At 50.1% G+C, this 13124-nt stretch overlaps 1 protein-coding gene across 1 annotated transcript; it reads right to left on the bottom strand.

Annotated features, from left to right (window-relative positions):
* Nucleotides 1–1816, bottom strand: PHACADRAFT_189433 (glycoside hydrolase family 31 protein; the record flags this gene model as incomplete). The annotated part of the gene is made up of 6 exons (XM_007389702.1): nucleotides 1–41; nucleotides 98–263; nucleotides 778–1081; nucleotides 1166–1297; nucleotides 1328–1434; nucleotides 1487–1816. The coding sequence occupies 6 exons, from the start codon at nucleotides 1814–1816 to the stop codon at nucleotides 1–3; spliced, it is 1080 nt and encodes a 359-aa protein (XP_007389764.1).
* Between the last annotated feature and the right edge of the window lie 11308 nt (nucleotides 1817–13124).

Here is a 13124-nt window from a genome sequence, read left to right as displayed (position 1 = left end):
TCAGTCGCGCCACGTCACGAGACCCTGGCCAGGAAAGACACCTGGAGCGCTCGCGGTGAGTCTGGTGGTACTCTGCGACTCTACGAGTATAGCTTACCTTCAACAGTGGAGACATTCGGTGTCAGCACCGGTGCAACCAAGATATCGCGGCCGACCAGGAACTGCCTGTCGACCGCAAACAGCTCGTGCTCGTCCGGGAACTCGTAACAGAAGGCAAGGACGGAGGACGACCCAAGCTTCAATGCATTCGCAAACGGGGTGTACTGCATCCACCATCTCGCCGGCGACGCCACCCGTGTACGACAACAACACTATGCACCCAATATGGCAGCATCTCGTACGCACTGCCATTACATTCTTCGACGCGTTCGCAACGCTGTACCAGCGGTACGGCTTCTGACTCAGCGCGCCTTGCTCATTGAGATCCCGAGCTTGTATGTATAAGTATAAGCAAAAGGCTCTGTACCGCCGCACTTCTGGGAACGCGTTGTGCCATTCGTGATTGGTAAAACTTGAATAGGAATGTAAACAACGGTGCCGAAATTAGAGCGGGTGTTAAACACGAGCATTGAAGCGCGATGTGAGAAGTGTCTGTCCGCTTGAATTTTAACGCCAGCGTTGAGCAGAACAACAGTTGGCACTTACTGACGGCCATAAATTCGTGGCGTAACCGATATATATATATATAGCCTCCCTGACAGGCATGGAGCAACATACGCACCTAATCTGCAGCCGGGGAAGGTACAATGGCCATTCCGCGCAGGATAGCGAACAAACCAGCGTCGTCCTCTTCACTCTCACGTTCAGTGGGTCGCACAGTTGGGATAACGTCGGCTCCTGCTCCTTCCTTTCGACGTGTGGTCGATGGTCCGCATGCTGCGTCAAGCCTTCGGGCGAGAATGACACCGGGTCCACCATAAAGTCCCTCATCGCGTGGTACAGATTGATGTTATTCCATATTACTTGGCCATCTCGTAAGCCTTCGTACGCCACAATGAGCGAGAGAGAAAAGCGTAACGCACCTTCGAGTGGGATGTCTGCATCGCGCATGCGCTGCACCTGCTCGCGCGTCTCGTTCAAGCTGAAGTACTAGCCTCAGCGGCACAGGTGGAATCCGAATCCCCACGCCAGCTGCCACTTCGGCAGGCCGACCAGCACGCCGTACTACTCGATGACCTTCTGTGGGCTCGGCCTGGAGAAAAAGTACAGGTCGAGCGTGCCGCCGATTAGCCGGTACTCGACGAGTGAAACGTTGGACGGCGGCGGAGTCAGGAGAATAATGTCGGATCCGGCGGTGCTGTGGATGCGATGAGTCTATGATTTCGACTAGGAGAGGGGGACGGCGTGCGAGAAGAGAAAGACACCGTGCGTCTGCGAACACTTGGTCGTGGCGTTGTAGCGGTGCTCGAGGTAGATGAGATGTGAGTCATAGCTCTAGAGACGAATCAGCCACGTAACTTTTGCAAACAAAGAAGAAAGCCCATACGTTCTGGTCAACGTGATCGGAAAAATGTCTCGCCCACATCGTCTGGATCGTTGCCACGCAACCGTCGGTGCTGACGTCTCCGCGGAACCCGCTGCTCGCAAAGACCTCACCCAGGCCGTAGATGTTTGTCCCGAGTGAGAGTGCAGATGTGAGCTGCAGACATTGGTCCTCGAACAGGAGCGGGAAGCTATCGAGGGCAGTGGAGTTGTCTGCCGAGATCACCGGCGGAATATGCGTGGGAGGAAGGGACGAGATCCGAGTGGTCGAACAGAGGTTGCGCGTCAAGCTCGGAGCAGCGGGTAATCCAGAACGCAAACGGAGAGGGCTCATAGTTGAAGACGAGGTCAGAACTGTTTTTGTATATGGATGTTGGCTTTCTTGGAAGTTCAATTACCAAAGATGGGATAGTGAATTGGAAATCGGCAGTGTCGAAGATGTTCAGCCTGATGTGGGTAGGCACAAGCTATTGAAGGAAGTAGAGGGATCCCTCATCTCATATTGGAATCATAGGTAACTTCCGGGGTCAGATTTGCAATATCTTGCCCGAACGCATTGCAAACAGGGCTAGACAGATTCAGCTGAGCGGCCAGCCCAGTGGCTGTCTCTTGCAGCGCGCTCAGGATATAGCCTTTAACATATGAGGTTTTTCTGTCATTTCATATGATGAGAGACTTACCGGGGCAACCGGAGACGTTGAGCGATAGCGAGGGCGCTCTGAGTGCGAATTGATGTTGATGGGGAAGCGCGTTACGATGTTGGAGCTCGGACGGCACTCGGCCTAACACGCCGAGCGCTGGCAGCAGAAGTCCGGCAAAGTGTGGGCAGCATCGTCAGCTTAAGCTTGGGGGCTCAGGACGAAGTGGGTCGAAAGGCGAGTCTAAAAGCGAGATCGAACCGGGCGAGTTTTATAAAGCACCAGCCTGGCCTAGCCATCACGAAGCTGATGTTTGGATACCAAGCAACGTCAATCTCTGCTGAATTCTGGATAGGCTCTGCTGGCATGGATGCGAACGTCTGACATGGTCACACTGGACCTGACATCGAAGAAGACTACGGCCCAAAGGGCGTCCATCCAATCTCGGCCAGCCCTCGTGAGTCGTGACCTCAGCGGGGCGCCAAGACGCCAGTGTCCGTGCCGGGCAAGGATCTCCTCAGCTGTGCAACAAGAATAAGGTGCTCGGACCGCCGTGGAGGCATCGGCCGCCTTTGGACATGGGAGTGTGGATCCGGTCGGTCGCGCTCTGCAAGAAGCACGTGATTCATCACTTTGTGGCGCGGTAATCTCCGAGAACAGCTCTCCCCATTTTCAGACCCCGTCCGCGCAGCTTGGTTAGCCGCCAGTAGCAAGAGCTCAATCTCTCGTATGCGCAAAAGCTTTTCCTCCTCTTAGTGTGAGAATCTCTGTCTTCTGGGTGTTATGTAACATACTGATTGTATTGTATATGGATTAAGTGGCCATATCGTAGCTTAGAGCACGGCCATCCTGCGAGCCGGCTCTCTGCACGTGAAGCCGCTCTCAGACGGCTTCAATGATATGGAATCTCGCAGAAGAACTTGAACTAGAGTGTCGAACTGCGGCAGCATCGATATTGCTGCTTGACTAATGGCACTTGATTGCATTTGTGCAGAGTCGTTCTCGGCGGCTTTGTTTGTTCCCCGAGGAATTTCGGATCTGCAAACTGAGCTACTTACCTAGTGAGCTCTTGCAGCATCAACCACCTATGCAACATTTAAGCAGTCAAAGACATTAGTTCTATATCCTGCAATATCAGATATTTGTGTTGCCATAGCGTCTGATGTGCACTGGCAGTGTCTTCGTGATCAGCACTAGTCCTTCTTAACTTGACGAATATACAGCTTCATGAAGATGCCCATGGTTACAGTGCCCTTCGCAGCGTGACAAATTTGCACCGTATTTACTTGCGCTAAGTATACAACTCAGGCGAACAAGTTAACAGGTACGACGGCCTCATGCGGTGCATTGTACATTATGTGGGTTTCATAGTGGCGCCGAGCAGTGTCGATACACCGGCGGCACAAAGAATGTGTGAGCTCACGTTCACTTAAGCGTCGTTGCTGTTGCCATCGTTTGAAGGGTCCAAAAATGGTTATTATTGATAACTTCACTTAACTCAACCGACTGCAAATACCCTCTGAAGCGCTTCGCTGCGTTCTTATCGTCGTTCCAAAATGCCAGAGCTACCCGACGGCCCAAATACAACGCAATTATAGCTCTCCATGCGGCTCTCTCATCGCAGCATCGGACATGGCTGGCCGAGTCTGTCTCATCGCGCACAGCAACGGTCAAACTCGGCCATGTTACGAGTACTTCGTAAACCAAGCAGTAGTGACGTGCGTGGTACGGGGAACAGAAGTCGCCTAATCGAGCATTAATGTCATTACTGAGGCAATGAGGTTGAAATATCATGAGAAACTGGTGGGACAGAGGGGGAAATGGCGCCAACTCGTGATGATTCCACTTAGTAGTTAGACACCGAATTCAAGTTCGCCTGCATACCTTCCTACTTTTGTCCGTGATCATCTACTAGACATCGAGGGAGATAGCACGGCCGCAAGCTAGATGATTGAGTTAGTTGAGGTATTGTGCAACGGCTCCAGTGGATTCAAAACTAGGCGGTGTTCCAGTTGCCCTTTCTGCGGAGTTTGGACAGCCCATCTGCGATGCTCACGCCTATTCATCTATCAAGGTAGCTAGGATATCTGAGTCCATAGGATGCATTATTCAGCGCATGACCCTTCCTTTGTGTTCTACTATCTCAATTATCAGCAACGGTCAACTGAGCTGGTGCGGAGATCCGATCTTTATATAGACTGCGCTGGAGTGCGGACACGCTGTAGTACAAATTGGTCACAGAGTGGCTCACTGCTCTGCTCCAATCTGCCTGCGCATTCTCTGAACCACGAGCGACATGGCTCAGCCATACAACAACACACTGGACCAGCAAGAACTTCAACAAATGTATGGCTCTTCTCTCTTCTCCCTTGAAATTTTCACCCCGCGGCTGACACCTTTCGCATGTATTTAGTCGAACACAATTCTGTATTCAAACGTCGCTTAGCTGTAAGTTGTGACATTGCTAAACTCCACGAACACCGGCCAAACATACTGCTCCTCTACCAGGCTTTCAAATCTACGAATATATCATAACATTTGATCAAGAAATCTCTGTCGTGTGGAGGAGGAAGTTTACAGCTGCCTCGCTGCTGCTACTTACCACAAGGTGGTGCATGCTTTTGGATGCGCTTTTGACGATTGTCCCGGTGACACCAACTACGTGTGAGGCTGTTTATGTTGCTCAACTTGAGAGATAGCTATGTTAACCAGTCTGACCCCACTGTACTATCTCTCTAGGCGCATCCCTCTCTCTTTCACAGAACAATTTCTGATAAACTCTCGCACTTGTCATAAGGTGCAAGCTGTCACTCATATTGGGTGAACTATCATGGGCGGCAGGTTTTATTTTGGTCTCATGTGAGCACACTTGCCATTTGCCAATTGTTCCATTAACTTCTATGACATATCTTGTGAGTAGTATTCTCGGCTCTGCGTGTATATGCACTCTGGCAAGGGTCAAGGATGAAATATCCCTTCTCTGCCATTGTTTTCATACTTGGAGTGGTTCCCTTGGTGACAAACATTGTGCGCCGCATTCCTTTTATCACGCAGCTGTTAATTGTCTATATTAAGTTTCCGTTAGCTTAACTGGATACACGACACATATGTGTATCAGAACATTCCCCTGATAGGTCCAAGCTGTAGCAATGTGTTAAACTATTATTCAAAGCTTACCACAACGTGAGTTACAGGATTTAACAGGACTCTGTTGTATGCTGATAACTGTTCTCAGGTGTATGTCTTTCATATTCATGTCTATACTAGTGCATTCATGTCATTTACATGCATGCAGTGCTCTTCCTTACAAGAGGCAGTGCAATTGCTGCCGATCTCGTTGTTCTGGTGGTGACATGGCTAAAATCATTTGGGCAGTTCCAAGAGATGCGACGGCTTGGGCTCAGTTCGTCCATTTCTGCTGTACTGGTTCGAGATGGCAAGCATCATTTTCTTTTTGACTTCCTTACAATGTAGCTCATGAGATGTTGTTACAGGCACAGTTTATTTTTTGTAGGCTAAAGGACCTGAAATAGTTCAACGGTACCCTCTAACATATAATCCTCAAGCCCCCTCCTAGGCATAAACATCGTGCAGCACCTAACATATAATGACAATTCCAATTTTTTTGTGAGTGGCCATATTCATCTCTACTCCAGAAAAGTTCGATTTCATAGCTGCAGGGCCCATATGCATTTATTCTTCTCCAGTCAATGGTAAAATTCTCATATATTATGAAGAGAAACACACCCACTGACCAAATACTATTATGTACAGCCTCTCATAATGACACAACGCTTTATTCTCAATCTCCACCAGCTCAACCACGCCACAGGAAGAAGCAGTAACTCAGATGCGCAGCACTTTTCTCGCTTCTCTGTGGATTTCAGAATTCCCTCTGATTTTCTTGGAAACATTGGAGAGTCCCTGGACCATGGGCAGTCGGAGCTGGTCTTAAAAGGTGGAGATAGCGCAACAGAGAGACTGCAGGACCGGCTGAATGAGAATCTCGTGCAGCAGGTAAGTGCATCATGAGCATGATTCACGCACTGGGTGTCAGAACTGGGTGATTACGTCATTGCCCTGTACGGACTAATGGGGATATCATCACATGACCTCTCTATTATCTTGTAGTAATACGACATCTGATGACTCATGCTTAGTATACATGCTTACGCTCACAGTACCATAGGTCTTATAGCGGTATCAGAGGTCCTGACTCACATGTATATATACTGGCCCTGTAGCACAGAATAAAGCAAGAGTTCAGTCGCACCTTCACAGGTTATGAGCCCCGGCCTCACGACCACTCTACCCCCACTTTACTAGTCTCATTGCTGAAGAAGACCCCTCGGGAAACCTTGGTCCCCTTCACCTAGTTTAAACAAAGTTTATCCACGCAGTTTACGAGTAAGTCTCGTTGCGTGCTAGTGGCAGACGGAGCGCTCACGCGTTCATTTCTGCGTAATTTCTAGTGCCAAAGGATTTGCCCGCTCGTCCCCCTCACTCCATTTTCCAACGGTACAAGCACTCTGCCGGCTACGCGCCTGCCTCCGGCAATGCCAACGACCCTGTCGAGACCGTCCCGTACGGTAAACGCCGTGGCAAAGAACTACGCCCGCCGACTCCAGCGCTAACTCTCCCGTTCCCACCAAACTCACACGAGGGTAGGCGCCTACGTCGCGAACAGTTCCGCGAGCGCTACGCGACCAACAAGGCCGACTTCGAGCAGCGTCTAGCTGCACGCAAAATTCAACAGGCGGGCGAATGGATCTTCGCCGGTCCGTCAAAGCTGACACTCGAGCAGGGCCTCGCTGCCATCCCACCGGCGACACATACGCTGATCGCCCCAAAGCCGATACTCATCGACTTCGACAAGCACACTCCCGCCGACCTCGTCCGCATCTTCACACCAAAGTTTGACGGCACACTCAAACGCCTCAACGTCTTTGAGACTCTCGAGCTCGACGACCTCAACTCCGATCGAGTCCGCGATCTCCGCCGACTCATCAAACAGCTCACGCGCATCAAGCGCTGCCTAGCGGACGCCTGCAACATCGTCAAATACGAAGAGTGGCGCAAGTGGGAATTAGGGTGCAGAGAAATAGGGGATATCTAGTTCAAAGGGCTACGCAAGAACAAAGCCCGGATTGTACAAGGGCTCAGCGCAGTTTACGTGAACGGATATTTTGACGCGGTTAGGTTTTACGAGAACAAATAGATACTTTGTATACAACGCTATTGTAACAATCAGAAAGAAGTTCTACTCAGAAACCTGACTACTGTGTGTTTATCCTAAGCGACAACAAGCGTCGTAGTTTAACTGGTCCCTTCGTCCAATCCCAACTCTATCCACCTCTCGGCTAAATCGGCTTAGCTGGGATAAGTGGTTCGCTCAAAAGCGTTCACAACCATTACCTCTCAAGAGACAAATACGGTACCTGAAACCGTAGAGACAAAACAGGAATCCGTCGCAGAATTCAGACAGCGACTGAATATCATAGACGACATAGAAACAAAGTGGGAATCATTAACAGCACACGAACAATGCGTTGAAGTGTTGTTGACCCCATATTACTTCAAATACGTCCAAGAACCGCCGAGCTATAATGCATCAGCAGAGTTAACAAACCACGACAACGACATTATCCATATCTTCTTTCCCACAAGCTCCGACACATACTCAGAGCCATACGCCTGTTACCTAGAACAGGAAGATATTGCGGAAGATCTATATTATAGACCAATCAATCAGTCATACAATCTCGCATTCTTGGAAAAAGATTGGGAATCACTTCGAGTGACACGAGCCGAATCATACGAGCTCGATCTCAGTGAATTCTTTTACGAAGTCGGGTTAACTCCAAAGGAACGTGAAACACTCTACGCATACACTCGCCTCCTCTTCGTACATGGTAACAATGTCATCCTCTTCTGACCCGACCAAGCTCACCACATCAACCATCCCGCAATTCGATGGCACCAACTATAAAAAGTGGTCCGACGCGATCTGAGCCTTCCTGCGCTACCAGGGTGTCTGGTACTTAATCCAGGGATACGGCTCCACAGCGACCGTACCAGTCCCTGGTCTTGCTAGACCAATAGCTGCGACAGGCACACCCACGGCTACGGAAATTGCAGCTCAGGCTGCATGGGATGAAAAGAACGACCAAGGCGCTGGGCATTATCCAGCTCTACGTTGCGCAGAACCTTCGTCATCTCGTCGATGACAAGTTCTTGGCCCTGGACGCATGGACCGCGATCAAGGCCGGCTACGAGAAACCCAGAGCGGTAGGCGCATTCGTTGCCTTCCAGAAGCTGTTCAATGCGCAGCTTTCTGACAGCTCCGTGCTCAGCCCGCAACTCGACTCGACGCGCTCACAGAGCAGTCCAACCAGGTCAACGCGGCGGGAATAGAGGTCAAACCTCAGCTCCTTGCTCTGCTCATGATCAATGCTCTCCCCAAGTCATACCAGACCATCGCTGGTACTATTCTCACCACACAGACTGATGTTACGTTGCTCACAGCGGCGCTCATCAAGCCCAAGATCGTCGAGGAGGAACAACGTCGCGTCGCGAACCGCACTCAGATTGCGCGCGTCTCGAAGGCACCTCTCCTTGATAAGAAATGTGAGAAGTGTGGTCGCAAGAATCACACGACGGAGCAGCACTGGGACACAAAGCCGGCAAATTCTGGCTCGAGTTCTGGTAACGGCAACAACACGCAGCAGCAGCAGCAGGGTGGCGGAAAGCGCAAGAAGGGAAAAGGAAAGAGCAAAGCGAAGGACAATACCGCGACGACCACGCAGACTGTAAATACCATACGAATAGTCGATGTACCTGTAGTAGCTAAGATCGAAGAGGAATCCATCTCTGTTTCTCTTTATGCTACGGGTTTCAAGTCTAAGTGGATGGTCGACAGCGGTTGTACAACACATGTCACACCGTACAAAACTGACTTCATTTGGTATCATGAATTCCCTAAGCCAGGTCATGCACACATAGCCGGTAAAGGTCAGACTATCGAAATCAAAGGTCACAGTGAAATCGCTCTGCAACATCGTCTTGCAGATGGACGAGTTCAGCATATCCGGTTAGAAACCATATTATACGTACCGGAAGCAGCAGAACGGTTCTTTGCGCCCAAAATGCCTCTCAATAACGGTCACTGTATTGAGATGGATGGCAAGAAGTTTAAATTACTCTGCGGGTCAGACCCAACAAAGCGGACAGTTTTAATGGAGGGCGAATATGAAAAGTCGTCAGGTTTATATTGGCTAGAAGCTGAAGTCCTCACTAGGACCAGCGAGATTAAGCCAGGAACATTAATGTCGGTTAAATCCGACGATCCATACACCTTGTGGCACCGTCGCTTCGGACACGCTGGGAAGAAATCAGTTGTTCAACTGCCTGGCAATGTCAAAGGCATCCCGGATAAAATCTCGGCTCCCACCAGGGATACTCCCTGTGATGGATGCAAATTCAGGAAGTCTCGTCGCGATGCATTTCCTGTGTCTGACAGTCGTGCGGATCATCCCCTCGACTTAATTCACATGGATCTTGTCGAATATCCGTCGTTATCACTTGATGGATACAAGTTTGCCCTTACCACCCTCGACGGCTATTCCTCATTTGGTTTAGTCTGGTATCTGAAACGGAAGTCTGATGCCTTCTCTGCCTTCAAGCAATTCGTCGCTTGGGCGGAAACACAGGCCGAGCGCAAGCTCAAGGCCATACGTTCGGACTGTGGGGGGGAGTTTTTAGGCCGCAAATTCGACGATTTCTTAGCAGAACGCGGAATAGAGCGTCAACTATCAGTGGCGCAGACACCACAACAGAACGGCAGAGCAGAACGCTGGTAACAGACCATTCAGAATAAGGCAGAAGCTATGCGACACCACGCTGGCATGACATCTGGGTTCTGGAAGCTAGCATCGGAAACAGCAGTACGCATATACAATCGACAACCTCTGCGCCATCATCAATGGAAGCCGCCCATCACTAAATGGAACGGCACTGTTCCGGATGTATCGTACTTTCGAGTATGGGGCTGTAAAGCCTACGTCCACACACATAAGGATGCGAGGGTCAATAAGCTACAGCCAAAAGCTAAAGTCATGATCTTCGTCGGGTATGAAATCGGTACCAAGGGTTACTGATTCTGGGATCCAACTGCCCGGACCATCGTTGTGTCACGCGATGTCACCTTCGATGAGTCTTCCTTCCCCAAGCAAGACGAAAGGCCTCGTGAGCCTGGAACATCTCAAGATCCAATTCCACCTGTTCTACCCGATCTGCCGAACCCGAACCCTATCAATCCGGATGACTTCACACCTGATAATAAACCCCCAGACAACACACAACCACAACCGCGGCAAGACGAACCGCAACAAGAGGATGATGACAATCCAGCCAATCGTTATGAACAATATCGAAGCCCAACTCCGGAACCATACGAGCGTCCGGAGATACCATTTGTTCCCGGTCCACCTCCTGGACAACCTCCACCTCAGAGAGAACAATATCGTCCTCGTCAGAGCGGACAAGCCGGTCCATCTCGTCAGGCAGCACCACCTGCTCCTGATATTAGGCAATGATGGAATCTCGAACTACAACCTGTGCCACATCCGGCCAGACCACAGTGCGAGAATGCAGGCCAACGCCGTGTTCCTGATAACAGCTATGGTGACGTCCTGCCCACAGAAGCATGGCGTCAACAGGAACGAGACATCCAACGTGATCAACAAGAAGAACAAGAAGCACGTGAACAACGTGAAGCCTCTCCAATGGAAGTCGACGATCAACTCCGTCGGAATTTATTCCAATGGATATGTCATGCTCACCAGCCTGACCCCACTACGTATCACGAGGCAATGTCTCGCCCAGATGCGAAACAGTGGGAGATCGCGATGAAGGAGGAACTTAAGTCTCAGGAGGAGAATTCTACATGGATTTCGGTCAACAGACCGAATAATCGGAGAATTGTAAAATGCAAATGGGTTTATGTGATCAAGCCCAATGGCTGTTATAAGGCACGACTCGTGGCCAAAGGATTCACACAGATAGAGGGGATAGATTTTCAGGAGACCTTCTCTCCCGTCGCACACTATGAAGCTATACGCTTCTTACTCGCACATGCCGCACTTGAAGATTGGGAAATCGAGGCAATGGATATCAAAATGGCCTTCCTGTATGGCAAGCTCGACGAAGAGATTTACATGGAACAACCAGAAGGTTTCGTGAAGAAAGGACAAGAAAAAATGGTGTGTCGATTAAAGAAGGCAATCTATGGTTTACGCCAAGCCTCGTGCACCTGGAATGAGAAGCTACATACTACGCTACTCGAGAATGGATTCAAACGCACGCGCTCAGATGCTGGCGTTTATGTTTATCATCACAACAAAGTCGAAGTTTACCTCATAGTTTACATCGACGACCTTCTACCAATGGGTCCAAGTTTACCCGAGATCCAACGAGTGAAGAAAGTTCTTGCAGAGAAATTCCAAATGCGAGATTTTGGAGCCGCTAGTACATTCCTTGGAATGCGGATCACTCGTGATAGAAATAACAAGTGTCTGGAAATCGAACAACAGTCGTATACCAAAGGAATCCTATCTCGGTTCCAGATGCACAACTCAAAACCTTGCCGCACACCACTGCCCGAAGGCATACATCTCGAGAAGGCTGCGGAAACATATACTGCTACAGACGCACTCCGCCATCACTATCAGTCCATAATTGGTAGTCTCATCTACTTGATGATTGGTTCACGACCCGACATCGCCTGGGGAGTCACACAACTCTCACAATACATGCAAAACCCTACGTCACAGCACGTGGAAGCCGCGAAGCATATCTTCCAGTATCTCTGTCATACCACTGAGTATCGTATCCGGTACTCTGTCTCAAATCAGTCCGGTTTGATAGGGTATTCAGATGCAGACTGGGGCAAAAATTGGGATAACTGGCGATCAACAACCGGTTTTGTTTTCCTAATGGCTGATGGAGCAGTCACATGGGCATCTCGAATGCAGAAGACGGTGGCAAGATCCTCAACAGAAGCCGAATACATGGCACTCTCGGAGGCATGCTCTGAGTTAGCCTGGCTAACGTCACTCCAAAAAGAGTTAGGTTACTTTCCTACTGCACCACCACCTCTGGTAGCAGACAACCAAGGAGGAATCTTTCTTGCAGTGAACCCCGCTCATGACCGAAGGCTCAAGCACGTCGACATTCGATATCACTTCATACGCGAATACGTAGAAGAAAAACGAGTGAATATAGTCTACGTCAGTACTGATGTGGACTTGCGTCGACACACCACGAGGGATACTGCGTGGATCTAATCAGAAGGCGGCGCCGACGAGGTCTGGCGACTGATGTGTTAGCTTATTCAGCTAGCCCAATTAACCAAGTGTATTAGCAATCTGTACTACAATACAAGTGAAGGCTTACCTAGCCCAATTAACCAAGAGGTTGAAATGGGGCTAGGTAGCGACAAAGGGGAGCCTTATATACTAGTCAGGTTGCGCACGGACCAGGCTTTACATAAGCGACTGGTGTTACGGCGACTGCTAGTGTTTAGGGGACTTAGGCGGGGAAACGAGGGCCGGTGTGTCATACCATATGACGTTGTCGGGCCGACGGGAATAGGAAGTCCGTTGCCGATCGGATTCGAAGATAGATGGGGCCAGTGTGTCATGGCTTATGACGTTGTCGGGCCGACGGGGATCGGATCTCCGATGGAGATTGGAGTGCGGTTGTTACCGAGGAAGCATGATGCGGCGACGAGGCGGCGGCGATGCAGGTGCATCTGATGCGCTGATGCGTGTCCATCGGTGATGCGTTCTCGAGGTGTTTTAGCGCGCGGTTATGGCTTGTAAACTGGCGCCTATGCGCCGACGACGTTTGGAGGATCGTATAATCGCGGAATAAATTGGAGAAAATGGGAATAAAATAGGAGGCCGGGGCTACGCCCACGACATTACCCCCCCCCTACAATCGAGA

The sequence above is a fragment of the Phanerochaete carnosa genome (genome assembly GCF_000300595.1).
Source record: "Phanerochaete carnosa HHB-10118-sp unplaced genomic scaffold PHACAscaffold_1, whole genome shotgun sequence".
Lineage (NCBI taxonomy): Eukaryota > Fungi > Basidiomycota > Agaricomycetes > Polyporales > Phanerochaetaceae > Phanerochaete > Phanerochaete carnosa.
The sequence above is the reverse complement of the archived record's forward strand: the minus strand, read 5'-3'. Positions and strand labels throughout refer to the sequence as shown.